This window comes from Myotis lucifugus, unplaced genomic scaffold (assembly GCF_000147115.1).
Source record: "Myotis lucifugus unplaced genomic scaffold, Myoluc2.0 scaffold_0, whole genome shotgun sequence".
NCBI lineage: Eukaryota > Metazoa > Chordata > Mammalia > Chiroptera > Vespertilionidae > Myotis > Myotis lucifugus.
The window spans coordinates 46778225-46805768 of NW_005871048.1; the positions used below are offsets into that span (position 1 = coordinate 46778225).

Here is a 27544-nt window from a genome sequence, read left to right on the forward strand (position 1 = left end):
AGTTACAAAGGAGTAAAGCTGAATCCATTCGAGGTACTTATCACAGGATGGAGGTGTTCTGTTTGGTTTTTAAAGCCATTTCAATTATTTTTTTTGAGGCTGTGAACGTATACAGAAAACAGGAGAGCTATGTGGACTTTTGCCACTTGACAACATATACTCAGTGTAAACCAAACCTTTTTAACGTCTCTCTCATACAAAAAAAAAAAAAAAAAGAATTAAAAAAATATAATAAAGTAAAAGGAAAGAAGAGAAGAGAAAGGGTAGAAAAAAATTAAGAACACACAAACTTTCACAACATGACAATTTAGTCTGCAAACGCAATAGAACTATACACATATAATACCGGTGTGGCTCTGTTCTTTAAGTTAAAAAGGATACAAAGGCAGGCTCAAGTAAAAACAAACCATCCCTCCCACCCCCACCCCCACCCCATTCATACAAGTTCTATCAACCAAACCTCTCCCGAACCAACATCATCAGTTTCTTTTTGCCTTTGTAGATTTGTTTCAGGTTGTCAATAAACTGCGTAAACTGAATGTGTCCGTCATGCGCCATTAGGAAGGTCTCTCGGGCCTTGCTGAGGAACTCTATAAACTCACTATAGTGCCGAGGACTGATGTGGGTGAGTCGCGAGTGCGTTGTGTTGATGTAGGCCCCGATCGTGGCATCCAGGAGCTGCCTCAAGGGGGCTTTGTCCAGTGACATGAGCTTACCAGAGTTCCTCCTTCCATGAAGTCCCACCATGCCAGGAGTGGTCAGAGTGCACCTGCGCAAAATGTCTGACAGTACCGTTGCACACTTGACACTCTTGACCACCAGAGGTATTATAGCTGCAAGCTCGTTTTTACCGAGGGAGTGGCTGAGCGCACAGGCCCACAAAACGTCATTAATGGCAGGGTGCGTGTCCTGATTGTAGCTCAGGTTGAGATGGGTCATGGCCAGGGTGGCCAGCTTGTAGGCCCTCATGGGGTACCCGCGGTGCTCCATGTACCGTGCTATCGTGAAGAGCTGGGTGTAGCTCATGCCGGTGGTAGCAGCGTCGAGAACAATTTGGTACGCCGTCTCAAAGGCTATGTGATCCTTTTCACATAGGGTGAGTGCGGAGAGGGCGCAGTTCTGAGGGTCCTTCATGGCACACTGCAATGCGAGTGTCCGGGCACTGCTGGCCAGCTTTTCCTGCTGATGGCAGTCCAGGTGGAGGCGGACAATGGTGCTGTTGGACATCACCGTGGTTGCAACTATACTTGTGGCCTCGGTGGGAGTAAAAAGCGTAAACCAGCTCTGCATGATGCTGTCTAGGGCATAAACACCTGCGAGGAACACAGAGAAGCCTTATTACTGACAAGGACGCTGCCTAGAGGTCTGGCCTTATTTTCACTTTACAATCAATGCTTACATTGTTAACTATCACCAGACATGAGCGAGGCCAGAAAATCCTATAAGGTAATGTGCCTGGGAGCAACCTTTTAGAATAAAGTTATTATGGATTGTTATTCAGTGAAGTGCCTGAAAGGAACATGAACTTCCTGTAATACAGAACTAATCCTCTCGGTAGCTGGTATTTGCACTGTGCTGCTTGCCATTTCAGACAATGGCTTTTTGCTAATGAGTTCCAGTTCACTGGGGCCTCCTGTCAGATACCCACTACAGAATCTGTAGTTTTTCTCAGAAAAACCACAACCCCCAATAAAATAGGTAGTTTTTATGTGGTGTGTGTGTGGGTTTGTGTGTAAGTTTAAAATACACACGATATAAAATGATTAAGACACACAAAGAAGCAGGAAAATGTGACCCATAATCAAGAGAAAAACTTCAACAGAAGCAGACCTACAGATGACTCAGATGTTGGAAATGGCTGACAAGAACTTAAAAATAACCATTTTAAGTACACAGACCCAACATGCCTCAGCTGTAGAAAAGTCCTAAAGGTGAATGTTTAAAGAGAAGGTACTAAATTGCAGAGAGAAATTAGGCATGTATCTTGGTGCAGAGGAGGGGAATTGTGTGGCAGTTCTTAAGGTGGTATTACTTTGTATTGTTTCACTAAAGCATCACATCAATAATATAAACATAATTTTTATATTGAGACCAATTTACCTTTTCCCAAAATAACAAAGCATCACAAATTAATAAAAGAATAACAAGAATGACTTTACAGTATCTGCTGTGTCAGTTTCTAAATACTGAGGTGGTAGTGTCCTCTCAGCAAGAGGTATGTGTCCTTTTCTGATGCAAACAGGAAGAAAGAAAGACAGGTGAACCAACATTTATTTTCAACAGCCACCATTTTGTTGGTGTTGATGCTCCTGCTGGGAATGTAGTTTTTTCAGCACTGACTGCTGCAGAGGGGAAGCAGGCAGCTAAAAGGTCTCACAAATTGCAGCTTGGGGGATCTTCTTAGGGCTAGTTACAACATCTCACACATTTGAGAGCTCACCTGAACCATACCCAGTGGTCATTTCTCTGCTGGGCAGCATGACAAGGCCTGAGAGGATGAAGAAAACACTCCGAGCAAATAGGCAACTATATCATTTTTACTGAAATGGACTGAACCACTAATCCAGTCTCAAGTTAGTTTCAAAGGTGGGCTCCAATCCACCAAGGATTCATGCTGGAATCCTTTAATATAAAATTGTAACCTGATTATCACAAAAAGTTACTAAAAGCACCTTAATAGTGACAGAACAACTGGATAAAAAGCGTCTTCTCACTGACCTATTCCATTTTAGTGAGTTTGGAGCCCCACATACTTGACAGTTTGGAAGAGGAGCAATGCAAGTGTGTACAACTGAAGGCTGGAGGGAAGGGAGCCCCTGTTGGTTGCTGGAGCGGCAGGAGCCTTGGAAAAGTCAAGGTGAAAGAGGGAAGAAGTTCTTGTATCTATAACTGAGGAGTTAAGTCTGACAGGAGGTATTGGGGAAGCTCCTCCTCCAGAGTTTACCTACCCACTTCAGTAGCACATGTTACCAGCCATCTGACCATCTCCCGCCGTCGCCAATTTAAGGTTGACAGTGTCATTCGCATAACCTATAAGAAAGATAGGAAAACAAAGTGTTTTGGAAGATTATCCCAAGTCAGTGGAAATATAAAACAATTCATTCCAAGGTATAACTACATGGCAGTCCCCCTATTAGCAGGAGGACAGAGAGACATATTTAGAGAAAGCTATGCATATGAATTTGTCCATGGCTCTCCCAGCCTTGTCCCAGCCAGAGTGGCAGGAGGTCCACACTCTACTCCTGGTGGGCCAACTGACCAGATGCAGCATCCTGGACAAGTCACTCAATCACTTTTTTCTCATCTGCAAAGTAAGAGGCCTGGGCTGAAGCATTAAACACAGCCCAGGCCTCATCTTCTCCCCAACTTTAACACTCCATGGTTTTAGATTTCTGAGGCTCTCCTGAAATAATTCTGATTACAAATCCTCAGATGGCAGAGGTATTTTAGTCATTATTTCAGTCTCTGGTTCTCTTGTTTGGCAAGTGTGAAGATAACCTCAGGTCCATGAAAAGAAATCATCTTTGGCATCATTAGTGATCTGATTTTGTTTTTCACTTTCTAATAAGAGACCCCAAGATAAAATATCCCTCTGTTCCTATTTCCCCCATTTTTTTAAGATTCAGAAAACCTAGGCACGTAACTCCTAAAGCCTTGGAAAGGCCCTGTGGGATTTCTTCCTGTGTCTTACAAGGAATGAGGCAGGGAGCAAACTCTCAGTAACCTGCCATTTATCCCCCAAATCTGCCAGGATTCCAAATACCTGGAAAACTTGTATTAATGTGTGTTTTTTCCTGCATACCTTTAAGAGGCAAAAGAAATAAGCCAAATAACCAGAATTTATTTTTATAAAGAAACTTCTAAAATGTCATTTTATTGTTTAAATGCAATCAATCTCCTATACCAGTGATGGCGAACCTTTTGAGCTCGGCGTGTCAGCATTTGAAAAACCCTAACTTAACTCTGGTGCCGTGTCACATATAGAAATTTTTTGATATTTGCAACCATAGTAAAACAAAGATTTATATTTTTGATATTTATTTTATATATTTAAATGCCATTTAACAAAGAAAAATCAACCAAAAAAATGAGTTCGTGTATCACCTCTGACATGCGTGTCATAGGTCCTATACCCTCTGCTCGTATAGTACTATATACGGTAACTGTATTTTCTTGTAATACAATTCTTTAAACTTTATTCATTACTGTAAGGAGAATCCATAACTAGAAAACTAGATTAATCACCTAATCAGGGTATTCCATTCCCCATACTTTAGGTAACTAGAGGATAAAAATTTCTTTCACTGCTTTTCAAGGAGGGGGGAAAAAGCCCCCATAAATGTATACAGAGATTTCCCGAGAAAAGTAGAAATATAAACTTTACAGTTCTGGGTTTACACAGTAATCTTTTCAGAGTCTATAAGAAAGCAAACATCTATTGGCATGACTAACTGAAAATGTCCTGGGTAATATGTCTAAGTGGCTTGCTGAATGCTGAAACTGGCCCCTGGCACTATCGCTCCTTCTTTTTCTTTTTTTAAAAATATATTTTTTATTGATTTCAGAGAGGAAGGGAGAGGGAGAGAGAGATAGAAACATCAATGATGAGAGAGAATCATCGATCGGCTGCTTCCTGCATGGCCCCCACCGAGGACCAAGCCCGCAACCCAGGCATGTGCCCTTGACCGGAATCAAACCTGGGACCCTTCAGTCCACAGGCCGATGCTCCATCCACTGAGCCAAACCAGCTAGGGCCATCACTCCTTCTTTACCTAATTTCTCAGGGTTATAAAAGAGAGTGCCTTGGCTGGTTTGCTCAGTGGTTAGAGAGTCAGCCTATGGCCCAAAGGTCCGATTCCTGGTCAAGGACAGGTACCTTGACTACAGGTTCAACCAGTTGATATCTCTCTCTCACATCAACGCCTGTCTGTCTGTCTGTCTCTCCTCCCTCTCTCCTTCTCTCTCTCCCCCTCTAACCTCCCCCCTTCCACTTTCTCTAAAAATCATGGAAAAAATACCCTCCCTCTTTGGATGAGGATTAAATTAAAAAAGAGCTAGAACTACCCATCTATTATGAAAATGCAAACATCAATAAAAATTACTTCCTCTAAAAATTTACCCCTAACAACTGAATCTTTATTATACACTAGAGGCCCGGTGCACTAAATTCATGCACTGGGGGGGTGGGGGGGGTGGGGTGGGGGTGTCCCTCAGCCCAGTCTGCACCCTCTCCAATCTGGGACCCCTCAGGGGATGTCCAACTGCCGGGATTGGGCCTAAACCAGCAGTCGGACATCCCTCTCACAATCCAGGACTGCTGGCTCCCAACCGCTCGCCTGCCTGCCTGCCTGATTGCCCCTAACCACCTCTGCCTGCCAGCCTGATCACCCCCTAACCACTCCCCTACCAGCCTGATCAATGCCTAACTGCTCCCCTGCCGGTCCGATTGCCTCCAACTGCCCTCCCCTGCTGGCCCGGTACCCCTCAACTGCCCTCCCCAGCCAGCCCGGTCGCCCCTAACTGCCCTCCCCTGCCAGCCCATCACCCCCAACTGCCCTCCCCTGCCAGCCCGGTCGTCCCTAACTACCCTCCCCTGCCGGCCTGATCGCCCCAACTGCCCTCCCTTACTGGTCTGATCGCCCACAACTGCCCTCCCCTGCCGGCCATCTTGTGGCTGTGGGTGCTGCCATCTTTGAGGGTGGGGCAGTCAATTAGCATATTCCCTCCTTATTAGATAGGATGATAGCTTTATTTAAGTCTCTAATGAGCAGTAATTCTTCTCCATTCATTAAAGGAGAAAAGGTGACGTTAAGGCTATAGAAAATGATTTTTTATTTGAAAGACACATATCAAATCAGCCTTCTAAATGTCAATGCAGTCCCTGCACCTCAGGCAGTACCTGGTTCAGGGGAAATGACCTCAGCTCTGAAGCACAGTGCTCTCCCGAAAGTCTAACAGACTTATGCACCCAACTCATTTACCTGCACTAAATAAATCCAAGTAAGCAAACAGAAACAACTTCAAAATGCTGCCTTTATTTAGCAATCGTTGGTATCCTAAGAAAGACCATGAGTCACATACCTGCAGGCCCAGCTCCAGAGACACTTTCAAAAGAGTGATGTCTGGCAAAGTGTCCATGAGAGTTGCTATTTTAAATGCATCCTGGGCAAGCTTGAAGATGTGGGATGAGGAGTGAATGTTTTTCTGGATGGATTCTAATACTGTTTCCAGCCTCCGAACATCGCCTGCAATGAACAAGGAAAAACCAAACGAAACCAAATCAAAGCAAAATAAAAACAAACAAAAAAATCATACCAAACACACATACAAAGGGAAGTAAAAAGTAAACAAAATAAACATAAAGCAGAAGTTAATTTCCCTGAAATGTTCACAGATGGCACAGATGTTATAACTAAGTCACTGCCATGTCTATGAATCTTGGCTTCACCCAAAAGAAACACTGAAACAAACCCTCAATGACTAAAAACACATGTGACCCAGGACCAACACGAGATAACAAATAGCTCTCCTAGTTCCTACTTATATATGTTTGGTGAATATTTCAGGGAAAGAAAAAAATATAACCAAACTTTTCAATCTCCTTCTGAATCTCAACCATCACTCACACGACATGGCAACTAAACCTGAACTTTGCCAGCAACAGGTTTAATGATGCAGTTAAAAGAGGAAAATGCCAGGCTCAAATGAACAACACCTATTTTGCCCCATAAGCTAACACTAATGAAAAGTATCTCCTACAACCCACTACTGAGAATCTGATAGCAAACATGACCCTTAAACAAAAAGGTAAACTAACAAAATAATCATGAGGCCTCAGGACAATCCAATACCTTTGGCTGCAGTTAGCATGGTGGACGCCAGCTCACACTGCTGGGATTCTATGTGGCTTAAAGTGAACCAGCGAGGGTATCGGTTGGGAACAACTGATGCAATGTGGTGTGGGCGGGTGAGGTCTCCTGCTGGAGCAGCAGATTCCAATACTAGTAACCTGTAACGAGAAGAGACAGGGTAGGTGGCTCCTGGTTATCACTCATCTATCATCTTTGCCACGGGGACTAGCCTATTGCCAGAGGAGTGGGTAGATGCTGGGAGAACCGGTCAGTCCTTGTGCAGGAGGAGCTGGTACAGCTACACTCTGCTGTCTGGATGCCAAAGTCATCTTGTTAATTACTCATTATCCAAACCTAAGGGATTTCTTTCTTTAACACCGTTCAGAAAATTGCACAATTCAAAGAAATTAAGATATGTAATAATGAAGTATGAAACTCAGTCTTGATGTTTACCTACTTTCAAATTTTTGAATCTTACCACTCATTAAAAAATAGAAATCAACAGAAAACTAACAGTGAAGTGGATATTAAGACTTAGATTACAACAGTCAGGGATCGGGTAGATAACTGAGATATATATGCTTAACTTACTAAAACACAACATAAGAGGGAAAGTAAAAAAAAAAAAAAAAAAAAAAGACTCCCTTTCCATTACTCATACATTCTAAAAAATGAGTTCCTTATCCCTTCAGGCATTTGTAGTTAGAATAGGTTCTATTATATATATATGAGAAGATGAGGAATGCATATGTTCCAAGTATTTGTCCTTGACAGTCTCGTATTAATTCCGTGAATTTCCCATTTCAATCAATCTTTGATTAATATGTTGACAAATAAAGAATAATTATTAAAAACAAAGCACATGCTTAGTGATCGTCTCCAAATATAACTGCCAAAGAGATTAGTACAGTAGCTATAACTGAAATAATTCCTCTACAATCATCAAAACACTGATCTTCAATCAAGTACACCAGTATTAGGAACTACAGAATAAGAGCTGGGGATCAAGAAGAGTTAGCAAGGTCAGGGTGTGAAGCTGGCCTTGGGGCCCCATCCAAGAGCAGGTACTGCTCTAGGAAATCAAATGCCTCATTATCTTTTCCCTTTATCTAGGGACAAAGAGATGTTAGCATTAGAGGATGGCAACGTAGTCAATTAAGTAATAAGCATTTTGGTGGGGTTGCTCTTTAGTTTAAAAAAACACACAAAAACACCCAGAATGTTCCTGAATTAACAGGCAGATCTTTCCAGAGTTGTTGTAGAAGAAACTAGTCAACCCCCCTGGAAAGATGAGAAAATGAGTGCTGAAAACACCCTTCCCCAGCCCACCACGCCTACTTCCAGAAGGACCAAGCAGCAAGTAAGCTACAGGTCTCTCTTCCTTCCTGTTCCCATGGCTGCCCTAGGAGGTCCCACCACATAGTCCTTTGGCAGGGGGATGGTGGCAGGTAGAAGAGAAGAGGTGGGAAAGCAATTCCCTTGTGCCCTTCTAGTACCCCGTGAACAAACTGCCTGGGCAGCAACCAAGCACAATCATAAATGAGTTTCTGAGTGTCAGCCTTAGCATAAGCCAGACCCACAGAGAAATCTTATGCTATTTTCCTCTTAAACTTTGCAATGGTCAGAGCAATTGCATCTGGTGGCATCATAACATTAGCATCCTTCCCTTTACACAGGAGCACAACTCTCAAATTTGAATAGGTATAGAGCTGAGCATCTGTCTTCATCTGACAACTTTCAGCTTCCAAACATGGGAACAGGAACTCACTAAGTGTGCTTTAATACTTTGTACACCATAAGCGTCTATAGACGCAAGCGAGATAAAAGCGTCTTTGGACATGTGGCAGTTAATTGGTTAAAACACAAACCAAGTGGTATAAAATAATTTGGTGGGAAACTTTTGCTTGTTAGTTTTAAATTTATTTTTTGGTATTTTAAAAATAGACAAGAGAATTTATAAGGTTTCTCTAGTAGGTAAATGAAACTTCACATTGCCAAGGGAAGCATGTGAAATTGAAAGATGTCAGCCTCAGAACACACTGACACACAGGTACACACACACCCTTATCACTGCACCAAAAAAAAAAGGCCTCTGAGAGATGAGCTACACACATAAAAAGGCAAGAGCTTGATTTGAACCCACTGTACTGGTTGCAGACATAGAGTCTTTGATGAAAAGTTTCTATGGGATCAAACTATTCTCCGGCACCTCAAGCTTTTAGGTTATGTTCATGGTTTGTCTTTAGGTGACTATAATGAGGTCTAATCTGCACTTTAACATAGAAGTGCTTTAATTTCTTTTTAAAGGAAAAAGTTCATGTTTTAAGAAAGGTAGATAATTCCTTTCAGGTCCTTGAAGCACAATAGGCTACAAATAATACTGACAAATACATCTTGAAGTCACTAAAAAATATTCACCAAGAACAGATTGGCAGTAAAAATAATTATCTGGTGAACTGACTTTTAAAAGAGAAGTGAAAATAGAAAGGTGAGTGGCAGAGAACATACTCTAATTGTTATTGCTGAAGAGGAGGGACTGGAGAGGACATGGCAGCAGTCAGTGCTGAGGGGGGCAGATCCTGGCAGACCAGCATCTGTCCTCCTAGTGAAGCCTTCAGCACTAGAAACAGTCCCATCCCCGTCACCCTCCACTGGAGTGCAGGGTATGACAGCAGTCAAGGATACCATCTTCCTTTTAACCAGAAGTCAAACAAGCCCACGGCCCATGAACAAACCACTACACAATCCAAGAAACATATAAATAAATATGTTCTGTAGATTTTCTGCTGCCTACAAGAAACATGAATGAATGAGAAATCAGTGAACAGCCATTCCTCCCAGGGGGGAATTTGGATTGCATCTGCCCGGCTGGGCTGTGAATACGTACCGCATTGCTCTCAGTGCAATTTTGTATGCCAATTCAGCATCATGAGGTAGGAGAGAGGTGAAGAGATACTTGGCAAATGTGTGCATTGGAACGCTCTCCCGATGGATTATTTCGCCTAAACCACTATATGGTCCGGCTGTGGGAAGAGAGCATACACATTTTACATTCCTAAAAAAGGAACTAAGATTTCATGTAAAGTATATCTTAAAATTGTTATGTAAAGTTATAACATATACAAGCTAATCTAGTTAAGAATGTAATCTAAGTCAGCGGTCGCCAACCGGTGGTCCGAGGACCACTGATTGTCTGCGAGGTCCGAAAGGTTGGCGACCGCTGATCTAAGTGGCATAGTAGAAGGAATACAGATTCTTAGTCAAAAATGATTCTATAGGCTATAGTATTCAAAGTCGAATTTACTTCAGGAACAATCCTCCAACTGCACCGCAGCTGAAATGAGAATCAAAGACCTAAAGGGCAGAGCTTTTTCACATTAACTGCTTTGGAGAAAGAAACCTTCCAATGTATAAAACCTCACTGAATTCAAGAAACATCCTCTGTACACGTGTATGTTCCAGCATCCAGATTTTCAAATGCACAGATAACTCTGCCGCTTAACTTTGGAACCTGTGCCTGGTCCCTCAGTCTCAAGGGCACAGATAAGCCAAGTTTCCAGAAAAGAGTGCTCTGAAGGGTTGGGGAGGATTCTGAACCACAAATCTCAATACAAAGACTTTAAACATTGTTTCTTCTAATAAGCAGAAATACTGATTCTCAGAAAGTGATTAATAGTAAGAGAATAGTTACCCATTTGATACTCACCGTAGGCAAAAGAAAAAAAATTAAAGTAACTGAAAATTTACTTTTTGCGCTCCAAAAGACCAATTTTAAAAGCAAAATTACATTGAAGCAGCCAAAATTCATTTCTTAGTAAGCTATGACAGGAATGGTGGCAGAGCCGACTTCCCCTGTGATCTCTGAATGCTGCCCTAGGAAGGGCAATACAGACTTTTAAATTTTTAAAGGAAACCACAGTGGTTAGTTCAACTACTTTCCACTTACGTACCTTGAGGTTTAGTTACTGTAAACTGTATAATAAATTAGTTTCCATGTCACCTTTGGGTAAAAACTGTTTCATGATTTCTAGAGTTATGAACCATGACACTACTGCTCAAAGGACATAATGCATTTGTTTTCCCTGAGAAAAATCAGTCTTGTGAAGAGTTTAAAATGCAAGAAATGCAGAAGAAACGGTGAGAGGAGTTACTGCACTAGCATGGAATAGGAACATTACGTATGACATATTATAGATAATTTTAATAGAGGTTATTTTTAAATTTCATTAGTATTTTTGAATTATTTGTTCTAAGTACTTGAAAAATCATATAGTAAACACCATTTTTTTTTAACCTAGGTAAATTAAAATCCATCCTACATTTCTAATTTTACCAAACCTATTCAACTTTTTCTTGTGTTTAAGATATTTAAAAATGCTTTAATGATCTGGTATTCTTCAAAAGCTGAAATAGCATTATACTAGTAGTTCGACCTTTAGCTCATATAATGAGGCCAAATTATTTAGGTTATTATTATGAACTGAATGCTCATTATCTCCCACCTCAATTCATTATGTCGAAGTCCCAACTCCCAATGTGACTGTATTTGGAGAAAGGGCCTTCATAAAGATAATGAAGGTTAAATGAGGTCAGAGGGTGGGGCCCTGATCCAATAGGATTAATATCCTTATAGGAAGAGACAGCAGAGAGCTAGAGCTCTCATGCATGCACCTTCTCTCTCTCAGGCAGCTGTCTACAAGCCAAGAAGAAGGACCTCACCAGAAACTGTACTGACCAGCACCTGACCTTAGACTTTTCAGCCTCCAGAACTGAGGAGTAAATTTCAACTGCTTAAGCCACCCAGTCTGTAGTGACTAAATTAAATTTACCTTATTAATTACACTTAGTCTTTTCTGTTATGGGAGCCTCAACAGACTAAGACACTAACTCTATTTTACTTAAGAACTAAATATAGCAAATTTGTAGACTATTTTTTTCATGTCTCTTCCATTTCATTCCAATGTTTCCCCCTTAAACCATCAAGCTACCTGTTCACTATGCAGGAAAAGCCAGAATGCATAATCGACACTTTGTTATGACACTTACCAACAAGCAAAACATTCAGTCGGGTAACACTGAATTATTTGTGGCTTAATAATCACTGTAATTCAATAATCAGTGTATTGAATAATGAAAGACTAAAATTTGGTAGTAAGTTCCCCAGAAGTTTCCGACATCTGAGTCTGCTAACTATTGCACCCCTGAAATTCCTGGAGAACATTGATGCATAAAGAAGTTGGTGCCCAGTGCAGTCAACTCAACCATGAAGTGCCTATCTTCTGGAGTTGACAGAAAGGGTCCCTTTCTTTCCTGTTGGACTGTTTCCTGTCCTGCACCACCCACTCTCTGTGGGCCGAGCAGGGATGAGTCAACAACACTCTTCATCAGGCACAGTTCTTATAAAAATATTTAATGGGGAGGTATGAACTAATCAAAGACTAAGACAATTAAAAACTATGAGTAATGAACATGGAGAACATTTTAAAAGGTAAATGATAAAGAGATATCAGACACCCTCAAGACTGAAAAGCATACACCCTCTTCCTACTCATTAAATATACTGGAAAGCATACACCCTCTTCCTACTTCAATATATTGGAAACCAAAAGCCAGTTACTAAGAGCCAGTGACATCATAAAAAAAACTTATGGCTAATGATTTTGCTTATTTCAAAAGAAATTATGAGAGGAAAGTAAAAGAAAACAGTAATGAAAGAATCAAGATCACTTGAAATTTGCCAAGATAGGCTTTTATATTTAGAAGAAGAAGAAAAAAACTTTAGCAGAGTGCTTCAAAAAAATAATATTAGGAATTTTTACCTAAATTAAGCATGCTATTAAAAACATTTTCTCTTTAGAATGCATTCCTAAAACACAAATGTGTATAATGTATTGGTGAACATATTTTCTTTCAAATAGATCTTTAGCTTTGGAAAAATAAAAGAGGTTTTGAAATGCTATTTTCTCTAAATCCCTTCCCCATATGTAACAGTTCTGAATATAAGATGAAGACAGCACACTTTATGAGCCTATCAGAGAGAATCCCATAATAATGACAAATGTGTACTTGAGAGAGAAGTCATTTTTATCAATTAGACATCACCTAAATTTACCATACTAATTACACTTAGTCTTTTCAAGGAAAAAAAACACACAAAACTGTGTTAAAAAAAATTTTTGCCAAATTTGTTAGGCACTTTAGCTCTTAACCTTATGAAAAGAAGAAAACTGGGCTTTGCCTTAGAGAGTCTATGAAACTTTAACTTGCTGGATCTAATCCTAATGAATTCTCTGAAATAATGACTCAGCACAGTGGAGATCCACTCCTGCAGCTTTCAGTCCTTTGTTAGCATGTGCAAATGACATATTCAAAACCCAGACGTCATGTAATAGCCAATAATTCAGAGGAATGCCAATCAATTTCCATTATATTATTTAATTGATCCAGCAAAGAGGAATATGGCTACCAGCAACAGCTCACTAAATATCAAACTTGCATTTATCTCAGGAACAACAAGCCAAAATAAAAACAGTCCTTTTCAGAGCTGGTGGCATTAAATGGGGCTCATTTCTAATAGGTTATCCTAGGTGACCACCTAAATAAAATGATATAAATCTGAACATCTGTATTTTTTTATTAAGTAATACTATAATTGGATAATGAACACTCACTGACCATACTACCAGGATAACCACCATATTAAATACATTCAAACCTTACTCCCAACATAAATAAAATTGGCTAAATAAGTGGAAAATCTCTTTATTAAACTACCTTCTAATAGGAAGACTGCTTGCTTTCGAAAAATTTTCACCAGTGTGTCATCCAATTCAATTTCCTGAAGTTTAGAAATGAGCTGCTCCTCATTCCGGCAAACCTTCTCTTGTGTGTACAGCCCATCAGGCATGATACGCTGCTGTCCCAGCCCTATCAGGGCTACCTCCACAGCTAGTGTTAAATAGGATTCCCCTTCTTCTAAGAATTTGTGTGCAGGTAGATGCTGGTATTCCAGAGATTTGCACTGTCCCATATTCTCTGTAAAATGTCACAAAAGAAATCAGAGTTCAGAAACTACTTTTTCAGGTACAAATATTTGTTTTACCCAGTACTTGTAAATGAATTATTGACTTAATTCCAAGAAGACCAAAAAACAAGTGTATAGCTTTCCATTATGTTTTCTAAATGAATAACTAGATGTGTATGTTTTGGGGGATAGAATATTACAAATATTTTTCCCATTGAAAATGAATCACCAAAGAAAACTATAAATCTAAGAGGAGATACTAAGAATACTTAAGAATGAGAAAACTTTTAATTAAACAAGTGTAAAATTATATGATGACTGCAACAGTTACCAATTCTTAAAAGCCTCACAATAAACAAAGTTTGCATACTTTTATCACAATGTTAAAATCTATACTAATAAAAGGGTAATATGCTAATTAGACCAGATTGACCGGACATCTTCCGGATGCCCGACTTCCTTCCGGACAAAGCCACGGTGGCGGGGGCTGAGGCAGAGGCGGTTAGGGGCGATCAGGCCGGCAGGGGAGCAAGCAGTTAGGGGCAATCAGGCCGGCAGGGGAGGGCAGTTGTGGGTGATCAGGCAGGCAGGCAGGCAATCGGTTAGGAGCCAGTGGTCCCAGATTGTGAGAGGGATGTCCCATCGGCAGTTGGACATCCCCCGAGGGGTCCCAGATTGGAGAGGGTGCAGGCCAGGCTGAGGGACACCCCCCTCCCATGCACAAATTTCATGCACCAGGCCTCTAGTTTATAATAAAAACAGTAGAGAATACAATACATGTAACCCAATTTCAAGGGCCTTTTTGTTATCAAATAAGTCATCAGTTATCACAATAGTAATGATTCTTTGAGCATTCTCTTATCTCTGTTTCCATTAGAAACTTAACAAACTTTCAACCATTGAACTCCCAAGGAAAGCACATTCACAGTCATACCTTTTGCCCTCCCAATAGAGTTTTGGGTCACCCATAATCCATGGAGGTAACCACCACAATAGACAATATGGAGGGAAGATAATAAACCCTCTGAGCTCACCCAACCCTGGAAGCAGCAAAGGGACAACCCTTTCTCACTCCCACATTATGCACATCCTTATTGTATATCTTTATGCTGGAAAACAGTCATCAATGCAAATAAATTCTTAGATGCACAACCACTGACTAGAAGAGAATAAATATGCCTAAAGTTCTTTATACATGCTGTCAACTGTCGAATCTGAGCCTGCCTGAAAAGCGGAGAGTGCCTATTTCCTTGCTCTCTTGCTAGCTGTAGATATTGTTAACTGTATGGATTCATAAAACAAACTGTGAAGAAAAATGACCACTGCCATTCAGAGTTTAGAAAAAAGGGCACACGAGACCAATGTCAAGGTTTTACCTGTGAAATTGGAGAATCCAGGGAAGCTTTCATCGTCCATGTGGCAGGCTTCCATAAGGCTGCTGAAAAGAGTGCCTACAGGGTCCAGAGGGTGTCCAACCCAGCCCTCCAGATTGGTTATCAAGGTTATGCTTTTATGGGGTAGCTCTGTGTAAGAAAAGGAAATTGAGAGATGAAAAGAAGTAAAGGGAAGAGAGGCTTTGCCATTTAAAGCAGCATCCTGACAAATTAATACTGAATTAAATTAAAAAACAAAGATACATATAATCCCCAACTTGTAAACTATTTTGAATTCGGAAGATTCATCTATAAATCAATATAAATGGTACTAACCTCCTAGGAAAGCTCCCAAACATCTATTTAATTCATGTGCCCAGGGTACAGTGTTAACATTACAATGTACACTTTTAAATTATGTTGTATGAGGAAATGTCAATTCCAAACTGTCACCTGAGAAGCTAGGGACAATTCCCCTCACTTCCTAAGAGTGACATTAGAGAGGACTAAAAAGTTGCCCCCAGAATTACCACTGGATAACTCTACAATTTTATTAAGAAGATGCTCTCAGAGTCAGTGCTCACTGGATCACCTAAGCTGGAGACTAGAGGGCCGTTGTGGCCTGGGTCAGACTTGGACTCCCCCATGAATATTATTAGCTTACTTCCCTATCACCTTATGAAATTGTTCCTTATCATGGATCAGTGAGCCATTTAAGGGAGGACCTTTGCCACAAAAAGGAACTATAGCAGAAGATAACATATCATTTGAATGAAACATATCCCTTTCATTTTTCACAGAATGTTAGCACTTTCAAGTTCTTCAGTTAAATTACAAAGTGCTGGAAGAAAGCTGCAAATATTTTAAAAGACATATTCCATTGTTGTAAAAAATGCAACACTTTACATCTTAGTGTTTACTAAAGTAATAAACGGTAATAGCCCCTTCTTAAATGAACATATAATAAAATCTATATACAATCCTATATAATAAAAGCGTAGTATGCAAATTGCCCCCTCAACTGGAGTTCTTCTGGGAGTTCGACCAGAGGGCGGACCGGCTTGGGGGAATTTCATGCACTGGGCCTCTAGTATAAAGTATATAAGAAAAAAACTGCTTGTAAATTGCTAAAGAGCCATTCCATGAATCCAACATTCCTTTAGAAGTTTTCTGGTTTGGACAATCAACTATCAGTACATAAAAATAAAGCATTGCCTACCATAATGTATTAAAATTTATAAAAGTTTGGTCCTAGATTCCTTGGAAAGGTCTTTCCCTTTGGTTTCTATCACTAGCTTTCATATACATAACCAGTATGAAAAAAAGAAATATGGGAACAACCAAATCTATATGCTTGGTAGGAAATTTTATATATATATATATATATATATATTGAAGGAAAGTGTTGTACTTATACAAATAAATCTGTCAAGTGATAGAAACTGAGGATAAAATTTTACAAAGTATTTCCTATATGTCCTTTCTTTTCACACAAAAATTAGTGAAAAAACACAGAAATGGGAGAAATAAAGTTTAAAAAGTAGTTTTTTAAAAATTGAGAAGTTGACTCGGGCACAAAGCCCACGCCATCTTGAAGGGGAGAGCGGCCTCTTCTAGGAACTCATCAGCACCACCACCCAGACAGGCCTGGGATACTGCCCGCAACCCAGCAGCCACTCCAGCCAAAATCCTGCTGCCCACCTGCAGACTCGCAGACCCTGGGATCTCCACCTCCAAAGGAGCACTGCCCGCAGCAGTAAGTGCAGCCTCCCCCTCCCCAGCGGCAGACCAGCGCGCAGGTCTCCGAGGCACACCAGCGCGCAGGTCTCCGAGGCACACCACTCCATAGACTTCTCTTTGGAGTCACTGTGAGCCCCAGCTGGGTGTGATTTTGTACAGACACAGGCGCACTGCCCCCCAGTAGAAATTCTGAATTCCCTCTGCCTGAATAATTGCCCACACACACCCAGCTGCGCAACTCAGCGCCCGGCCAAGGCACTGCCACAGTTGCTCACTCCCCCTGAGCCCACCTATCCACAGGACACTTTGGGAAGCCGCCCACCTATCCACAGGACACTTTGGGAAGCCGCAGTGAGCCTCCCGCTGGGTCCGATCTTGGACAAATAGGGACACACTCCCTTGGGCAGTAGAAATTCTGAATTCACCCATCCTGGATACCTGCCCAAAGACGCCTTGATTAAGCGCCAGGACCCTTCAGAGTGCTTCAGTGCGCCTGCGCTAGCAAACTCACTGTGGGTGCTCCTGTGCGCCACCACCGGGAATGCGCGCCTATCCACCACAGGTGCATCAGCAAAAACTGAGTTTCCCCACCCCACAGCTGCAGAACTCTGGACACTACAGTTGCATGCTTTTCCAGCGTGTAGGTCTCCCAAGACCAGCAGCCCTGGGGCCCCGCTGTGAGCCCCGCTGGACACGCACTTAAACAAACAGGGGTGCATTGCTGGGCTGTAGAAACGCTGAATTCCCTCTTCTGGGATACCTGCCCACAGACACTGCAATCCAGTGGCTTCAGTGCTAGGGCCCTTCAGAGTGTGTCAATACACCCTGCTAGCAAACACACCACAGGTGACCCTGTGAACTGCTGCTGGGATTGCGTGTATCCAACCACGGAGGCAGCAGCAAAAGCTGAGTCTGCCCACCCAACAACTACAGAACTCTGGACACCACAGACACGCCTTTCCAGAACACAGGCCTCCTGAGCCCCACTACCCCAACGGACGGTTCCTGGGTGCCACTGTGAGTACCGGCTGGGCATGCATGATTTCAACCAAAGGCACAAGACAGCAAAAATTGGGACACCCCATCCACGGCTGCTGACTTCTAGACACCTCAGTTGCGCCTTTCCAGCTCGCAGGCCTACATCAAGAGAACCCAAATAGCTCAAGTAGGGAGCTACACTATACTACTAAGCCCAGAAGACCTGAGAGGTCACACCAGTAGCACCATACCCAAAAGAAACTGGGTAGCAAAGCAATCGGAGCTACAATTAAAACATTACAGCAAAACATGGGAAGACAAAAAAGCAATCCACAAAGGAAAGAAAAAGCGAGGAATCACCAGAAAGGGAGTTAAATGAAATTGAGGCTACTAACTTATCAAAGAATTCAGAGTAATAGTTATAAGGATGCTCAAACGGCTGGATGACAAATACATACAACTCAATGAGAATTATAAGGAGCTGAATGAGAATGTCACCAACATGAAAAGGAACCAAGAGGAAATGAAGAATGACATAGCTGCAATAAAGAACACAATGGAAGGCTTAAACAGCAGACTAGAAGAGGCTGAGGACGACATCAGCGAATTAGAAGACAAGGTAGGAAAAAACACACAAACACAGGAGCAACTGGAAAAAAAAAACTTAAAAAGCAAGAGGAGAGCCTAAGGGAGCTTTGGGACAACGCAAAACGAAACAACATTCACTTAATAGGGGTACCAGAAGGAGAGGAGGATAAGCAAGGAATAGAAAACCTGTTTGAAGAAATAATGACAGAAAACTTCCCTGATACTGGCAAGAAAAAAACTACACAAGTCCAAGAAGCACATAGAGTGCCAAACAAGATGAACCCCAAAAGACCAACACGAAGACACATCATAATTAAATTGGCAAACACCAACGACAAAGTAAGAATCTTAAAGGCTGCCAGAGAGAGACAGAAAGTTACCTACAAGGGATCTCCTATTAGAATATCAGCTGACTTCTCAACAGAAACACACCAGGGCAAGAAGGAAATGAAAAGAAATATACAAAGTGATGCAAAGCAAGGGAATAAATCCAAGAATACTATACCCAGCAAGGCTATCATTCAAAATTGAAGGTGGAATCAGGAGCTTCACAGACAAAAAAGGGCTAAGAGAGTTTATTACCACCAAACCAATAATGCAAGAAATGCTAAAGGGACTGCTGTAAAAAGAAGAAACAGAAAGACAAGAAGAAACACAAACATTAAGAATAAAAATGACTACAAACAAGTACTTTTCAATAATAACATTAAATGTAAATGGATTAAATGCTCCAATCAAAAGACACAGGGTATCTGAATGGATAAGAAAACGTGACCCATATATTTGCTGTCTGCAAGAGACCCACCTCAGAACAAAGGATTCACACAGACTGAGAGTGAAGGGATGGAAAAAAATTTTTCAGGCAAATGGAAATGAGAAAAAAGCTGGGGTTGCAATACTTATATCTGACAAAATAGACCTCAAAGTAAAGGCCATAACAAGAGATAAGGAAGGCCACTACATAATACTAAAGGGAGCAATTCAACAAGAAGATGTAACTCTGGTAAACATATATGCACCCAATACAGGAGCACCCAAATACATAAAACAACTTCTGGAAGATATCAAGGGAGAGATCGATAGCAATACAGTCATAGTAGGGGACTTTAATACCCCACTGACACCACCGGATAAATCCTCTAAACAAAAAATCAGCAAAGAAACAGCAATCCTGCATGACTCACTAGAGCAGATGGACTTAATTGACATCTTCAGAATATTTCACCCCAAAGCTACAGAATATACATTCTTCTCCAGTGCACATGGGACATTTTCAAAGATAGACCATATCTTAGGACACAGGCAAAGTCTCTTCAAATTGAAAACAATAGAAATCATAACAAGCATCTTCTCAGATCACAATGGCATAAAACTAGAAATCAACTACAATAAAAACATCGAAAAAAAATCAAACACTTGGAGGCTAAATAGCATGCTATTAAACAATGACTGGGTTACCGGAGAGATCAAAGAAGAAATAAAAAGCATCCTAGAAACAAATGACAATGAAAACACAACAATCCAAAATCTATGGGACACAATGAAAGCAGTCCTGAGAGGGAAGTTCATAGCTCTACAGGTCTACCTCAAAAAACAAGAAAAACTGGTAATAAATGATCTAGCCACACAACTCAAAGAGTTAGAAAGAGAGCAACAAGAAAAGCCCACAGTATCCAGAAGGAAGGAAATAATAAAGATCAGAGCAGAAATAAACGACATAGAGACCAAAAAACAATACAAAAGATCAATGAAACCAAGAGCTGGTTCTTTGAAAGGATTAACAAGATTGATGAACCTCTCGCCAGGCTCACCAAGAAACAAAGAGAAAGGACCCAAATAAACAAAACCAGAAATGAAAGAGGTGAAGTAACAACAGACCCTACTGATATACAAAGGATTGTCAAAAAATACTACGAACAACTCTACTCCAACAAACTGGACAACTTTGATGAAATGGACACATTCCTAGAAAAATACAAGCTTCCAAAACTCAATCAGGAAGAATCAAAAAACCTGAATAGGCCAATAACTACTGATGAAATTGAAACAGTAATCAAAAAGCTTCCAGCAAACAAAAGCTCTGGACCAGATGGCTTCACAGGGGAGTTTTACTGAACATTCAGAGAAGAACTAAAGCCAATCCTTCTCAGACTATTCTAAAAAATTCAAGAGGAAGGCACACTTCCAAGCTCTTTCTAGGAAACCAGCATTACCCTAATCCCAAAACCAGATAAAGACACCACAAAGAAAGAGAATTACAGACCAATATCCCTGATGAACATAAATGCTAAAATCCTCAACAAAATTCTAGCAAACCGGATCCAGCATTACATTAGAAAGATCATACACCATGACCAAGTGGGATTTATTCCAGGAATGCAAGGCTGGTACAATATCTGCAAATCAATAAACGTGATACATCACATAAACAAGTTGAGAGACAAAAATCACAATCATATCAATTGATGCAGAAAAGGCATTTGACAAAGTCCAACACCTTTTCTTGATAAAAACTCTCAGCAAAGTGGGAATAGAGGGATCATACCTCAACATAATAAAAGCCTTATATGACAAACCTACAGCCAACATCATACTCAATGGGCAAAAACTAAAACCATTTCCCTTAAGAACAGGAACAAGACAGGGATGCCCACTTTCACCACTCCTGTTCGACATAGTACTGGAAGTGCTAGCCAAAGCGATCAGACAAGAAGAAGAAATAAAAGGCATCCAAATTGGAAAAGAAGTAAAATTGTCATTATTCGCAGATGACATGATACTGTACTTAGAAAACCCTAAAGACTCCGTCAAAAAATTATTAGACCTAATAAATGAATTTGGCAATGTAGCAGGATACAAAATTAATACCAAGAAATCTATGGCATTTTTATACGCTAATAGTGAACTTACAGAAAGAGAAATTAAAAAAACAATCCCATTTACCATTGCACAAAAAAAATTAAGATACTTAGGAATAAACTTAACTAAGGAGGTAAAAGACCTCTACCCAGAAAACTACAGGACATTGAAAAAAGAGATAGAGGAAGACATAAACAGATGGAAGAACATACCGTGTTCATGGATTGAAAGAATCAACATCATCAAAATGTCCATACTACCCAAAGCAATCTACAGATTCAATGCACTCCCCATTAAAATACCAACAGCATATTTCACAGATCTAGAAAGAACTTTCCAAAAATTCATCTGGAATAAAAAATAAAAATAAAAAACCCCGAATAGCTGCTGCGATCCTGAGAAAGAAGAACAAAGTAGGTGGGATCTCAATACCAGATATCAAGCTGTATTACAAAGCCACTGTTCTCAAAACTGCCTGGTATTGGCACAAGAACAGACATATAGATCAATGGAATAGAATATAGAACCCAGAAATCAACCCAAACCACTATGCTCAATTAATATTTGACAAAGGAGGCAAGAACATACAATGGAGTCAAGACAGTATCTTCAATAAATGGTGTTGGAAAAATTGGACAGATACATGCAAAAAAATGAAACTAGACCACCAACTTACACCATACACAAAAATAAACTCAAAATGGATAAAGGACTTAAACGTAAGATGGGAAACCATAAAAATATTAGAGGAATCCACAGGTAGCAAAATCTCAGATGTATGCCGAAGGAATTTCTTCACTGACACAGCTCCTGGGGCAGGGGTGGGCAACCTTTTTTGTGAGTGCATGTCAAAACCAGCAAAATCTCTGACTCAAAATTCTTCTGCGTGCCAACCCTAATTTTTTGAGAACATGTTACGCCTACTTTATATCTCTTAAGGTGTACGTATGTGAAGAACCTTGAAGACATAATAAAATTCATTCCAGTGACAAAAACACAGTATATGATGATGAAAAATACATTTATTTTTTAATGTATACATATACACTGATAGTCCAACAGAAAACTTTATGACTCCATTTGATATTATCATTGGGACTTTTGCTGCTGCATCACTGATGATAGAGATTTTACATCAGGTTTATATTTCGTGACCTTCAGAGATATGCACGAGCTACTACTTTCATCCGTCAGGCTACTCCTATTACGAGACTTAACAAAATTCATCACTGAGAACAAAGATTCACAAGCGTATGTGGATGAAAACATGGAGAGTAATGCTGTTGCAAAGTTTTTTAAACAGAAAAAATTTTCTGGAATGGCATTCCAAGTCCTCAATAGTTTATTTTCGACACTTCTCTCTGGCACTCCTGTCTCTAATCGCTTTTTTTCAATGTTTTCCAAGTCAACTCTAAGGTCAATAAATTTCTGCTTCCAAATTGAGCTACTCTGAAATTCAATCAACTGCATTTCAAAGTCAGCTATGTCAATGGTCTTTAAGATAACTTGTTATGTAAAATTATTTATTTATCTAAGATGCACCTACACTGAATTTATCTGAAAAATTAAAAAGTTGATATTAAGAAAAAAATTGTAAATGGAAGATTATAAGAGAGGGTTTCACGTGCCAGCAAAAGTTACTGGCGTGCCATGTTTGGCACGCATGCCAGGGGTTGCCGGCCCCTGTCCTAGGGCAATGGAAACTAAAGGGAAAATAAACAAATGGGACTATATCAAAATAAAAAACTTCTGCACAGCAAAAGAAACCATCAACAAAACAACAAGAAAACCCACTGCATGGGAGAACATATTTGCCAATGATATCTCTGATAAAGGTTTAATCTCCAACATTTACAGGGAACTCATACAACTTAACAAAAGGAAGATAAGCAACCCAATCAAAAAATGGGCAATGGACCTAAATAGACACTTTTTGAAAGAGGACATACATAAGGCTGAGAGACATATGAAAACATGCTCAAAGTCACTAATCATCCGAGAGATGCAAATCAAAACGACAATGAGGTACCACCTCACATCTGTCAGAATGGCTATCATCAACAAATCTACAAATGACAAATGGTGGCGAGGATGTGGAGAAAAAGGAACCCTCGTTCACTGCTGGTGGAAATACAAACTGGTGCAGCCACTGTGGAGAACAGTATGGAGTTTCCTCAAAAAACTAAAAATGTAACTTCCATTTGACCCAGTAATCCCACTTCTAGGAATATATCCCAAGAAACCAGAAACACAATCAGAAAGGATATATGCATCCCTATGTTCATAGCAGCACAATTTACAATAGCTAAGATTTGGAATCAGCCTAAGTGCCCAATCAGCAGATGAATGGATTAAAAAAGTTTGGCACATCTACACAATGGAATACTACGCTGCTGTAAAAAGGAAGGAACTCCTACCATTTGCAACAGCATGGATGGAGCTGGAGAGCATTATGCTAAGTGAAATAAGTCAGTCAGAGAAAGATAAATATCACATGTTCTCACTATTTGTGGATTATAATGAACAACATAAACCGATGAGTAAAAACAGATGTAGAGACAGAGGAACATCGATCAGATGCTCAAAACTCAGAGGGAAGGTAGGGGAGGGTGGGGGTGAGGGGGAGAGATCAACCAAAGGACTTGTATGCATGCATATAAGCGATGGATGTGGACAACAGGGGGTGAGGGTGAGGGCAGGATTGGGGGGATAAGAGGACATTGGGGGGGATAAGGACGCATTTGTAGTATCTTAATCAATAACGGGAAAATAAATTTTAAAAAAAGAAACATGATGCAATTTCAGACTAAATTAATAGAAGTGTCTGAACAAAGGGGAAAAAATTGAGAAGTTGAACTAAGTGAAATAAGTCAGACAGAGAAAGATAAATACCATATGATTTCACTCATATTTTTAAAAAACTGAGCTCCCAAATACAGAGAACAGATTGGCAGTTGCCAGAGGTGAGGGGATGGATGAAATAGAAGGTGGTCAAAAGGTAAAAAATTTCAGGCATAAAATAAATAAGTCATGAGGATATAATTTACAGCATGGTGACTATAGTTAATAATACTGTATTGTATATTTGAAAGTTGCTAAGAGAATAGATCTTAAAATGTCATAAGAAAAAATATTTTTAACTATATGTAGTGATGGATGTTAACTAGACTTACTGGGCTATTCATTTTTAAATATATAAATAGTGCAGTATTATATTGTACACCAGAACTAATATAATGCTAAATGTAAACTATATATCAATTAAAAAACAGAAGCTGACATATCATGCCATATAGTATTAAAAAATGTACAAAATAATTCATTTGCCAATCTTGTCCATGCAATAAGTAACTGTATTGCATGAAAAACAGCTATGAAAAACATATTCTTTAAATATTGACAGACAAAAAAAGTAGAGAAAAATATAGGTATAGATATGTAATCCCAGAATACTTAAGAATAATCAGAAATAAAGGTTTTCATTGCTCCCAGGATAAAAGAGAAATGTGTCTAAGAGTGGCCTCAAAGATAACCAAATCAGTTTAATTTAACATGTATTCTAAACATACCTACATGAGCTAACATTTTTATACACTTTGCATTTCTTAGATTTGCAACATTTAAAAAAATATATATTTTATTGATTTTTTTACAGAGAGGAAGGAAGAGGGATAGAGAGTTAGAAACATCGATGAGAGAGAAACATCGATCAGCTGCCTCCTGCACACCTCCCACTGGGGATGTGCCCGCAACCAAGGTACATGCCCTTGACCGGAATCGAACCTGGGGCCCTTCAGCCTGCAGGCCAACGCTCTATCCACTGAGCCAAATGGGTTAGGGCTGCAACATTTTTATTAAACTCATTTTAAAGACAGTTCTTAAAGGTTATGATTTTTAAAGATCAGATAATCATGAGCTAGCTCTCTTTTTGTAGGATAAAATGTGCTTCAATCTTCCTTAGTTTAAATATTATCATTCTTTATACTTTTCAGAAGTAAATACCTTTTGGCCAGATATTATATGTATTTAGGGGGAGGAGAATTTCAGGAATATTTTCCAAAGGACCAAGCAGCATATCTTGCAAACATATCTTTTAACTAGTGATGACATGAAGAACATGAAAGATTGAACAACAAAGTCTTGATTATCAGGAATATTATAATCCAATACTATCTGAGCTCCCCCTTTCTTTGGTTCAAATTGTACCTTTGGAATTTCCTTCCATCATATAAATGATAATGTTAACATTTATAATACTTTCAATGTAGAGGATACTAAAAGTTCAAAAAAAATCTAACCTCCAGCCTACTTCAACAACTTCTTTATAATTTTTAGCTGTATCCTAGGTGGAGTGTGTATAATCACTCAAGAATTAAAAACAAAAACATAAAAAGAAAAAAACAACAGCAACTAAAACTATCTTTCTGGATAAGAAATAAAATTCCAGAGTAAACACAATCCTGCCAAAGAAACATAAAAAGATTTATACCTACAGATGGAACAAAAAGTGCATAGATTATCCAGAAAAAGCATACGTATTTCTTTTTCTGACTACTCAGTAATGCTTAATGTAAAATCTAAAAGATTAATAAACTGAGATAAAGAGAAGTTAATATGTTCTGTCAGCTGACAGTTCATCATCAAATGTTGACAGAATTTTAAAAATCCGAGGAGTTTTCTGCTGTGATCACTTTAAATATAATGTCTTTATGTACAAATTATAACAAGTAAAAAGTTTTAGAGTGATTACACACTATGCCCGGCCCTGCTTTAAGTGCTTTAAAGGATTAATAATCTTCTCAAGAACTCTAAGAAATAGGTCCTCAACTGAGCCTCATTCCACAGATGAGGAGTCTAAATCACAGAGAGGTCTAGTCATTGCCCAAGGACTCTGAGTTTGGACCGATTGCTATGATTCAAACATAGGCAGTCTACCCCACAGAACCCTACTGTTAGAATTAAAATGCAGTCACAAAATAAGATATTTGGCTAACTTATATTTTAGATAATTCTGACATATTAAGCTCCCCCTTTCTTTGGTTCAAATTGTACCAATGATAAATAATAATAATAAAAACTTCTCCCCCATAAAAAATTAACTAACCTAAGACACTTAAAAAAAAATCTTACATTTTACAATATTAAGCCAGGGGGGGAAATACCTAAAATTTCTCAAAGATCAGATATTAAATATTTCGAATGAGTGGTTAAGTACTGCCATCTCCATCACTTTCATTTTAAAAGCCATCTCTCCCAAAAGAGCACAAAACCTAGTGATGTCATCACCAAAAATCCCATTCATTCCAATGAAAACAAACTCCTTCACATTCACCTTTTTTTTGAGTTCGGAACATGTCCAATTGTTTCTGTTGCTGCCGCCTTAACGTGTTAACAATAGCTATTGCCAGTCTCAATGCTTCTCTGGGGTACCCATGAGAACGTAATGCGTCCACTCTTGCACAGGCTGTAGGGACATGTTCTAAAAACAGAAAGTTAAGGGGCGAGAGAAAGTTGCCACTGTCAGATATATCCATAAAAACAGGATTTAATAGTAAGATGTTTTCCCCCAAAAATACTATTAAAAAAACACAACAAACCATTTCTGAACTTTGATTTGAATGAAAAACTCAGCTCCTATTGCCAAGCATTCATCCATCTCCCATTGAATCCCTCAGCTCTCCTCCTCCCACTCCAATAATGCTATAGAAACTAAACAAAGAAGTAAGTCATGGAAATGTCTTTCCGGTTTGGGCACTTACCATGCCAGAGGGGCCACCCACGGGAGTCAAAGAGGGAGTTTTCAGTGTCGTCATGGTAACAGTAGTTGGTGTATAGGTCACTGCTGATAATGTGCTGCAAGTGGCTATCCTGCCAGTGGAGATCGCATGCCTCGATGGCTCGGGTGAACACTGTCCGATGTGGCCTGTTCGATGAATCTGTTTTTTTCACAATTCAGAAAGCCGTGTCAGCTATTATTCACATGTGAATAAATCAGTCATACCACTCTGTGGCCAGATGTTCATGAGCAAACCCACACGCATTGTCCTCACCCCTTACGCAGAAGGATGGAGGGTGAATATTCTCATGTCCTAAGTACTAGGAGGCAAGTCAGCCCAAAGAGCCACCATTCA

General features: G+C 39.8%; 1 protein-coding gene across 1 annotated transcript in view; it reads right to left on the reverse strand.

Annotated features, from left to right (window-relative positions):
- Positions 1-450: 450 nt before the first annotated feature.
- ZSWIM6 (zinc finger SWIM-type containing 6) overlaps positions 451-27544 on the reverse strand; it is a gene marked incomplete at its 5' end in the record, with an annotated part of 101288 nt that continues 74194 nt past the window's right edge. Inside the window, 9 exons of the mRNA XM_023751596.1 lie at positions 451-1313; positions 2949-3030; positions 6082-6245; positions 6852-7009; positions 9739-9874; positions 13626-13886; positions 15252-15398; positions 26746-26892; positions 27173-27349. Coding sequence (XP_023607364.1) covers positions 451-1313; positions 2949-3030; positions 6082-6245; positions 6852-7009; positions 9739-9874; positions 13626-13886; positions 15252-15398; positions 26746-26892; positions 27173-27349 — 2135 coding nt within the window. The remainder of the gene's footprint in view (positions 1314-2948; positions 3031-6081; positions 6246-6851; positions 7010-9738; positions 9875-13625; positions 13887-15251; positions 15399-26745; positions 26893-27172; positions 27350-27544) is intronic.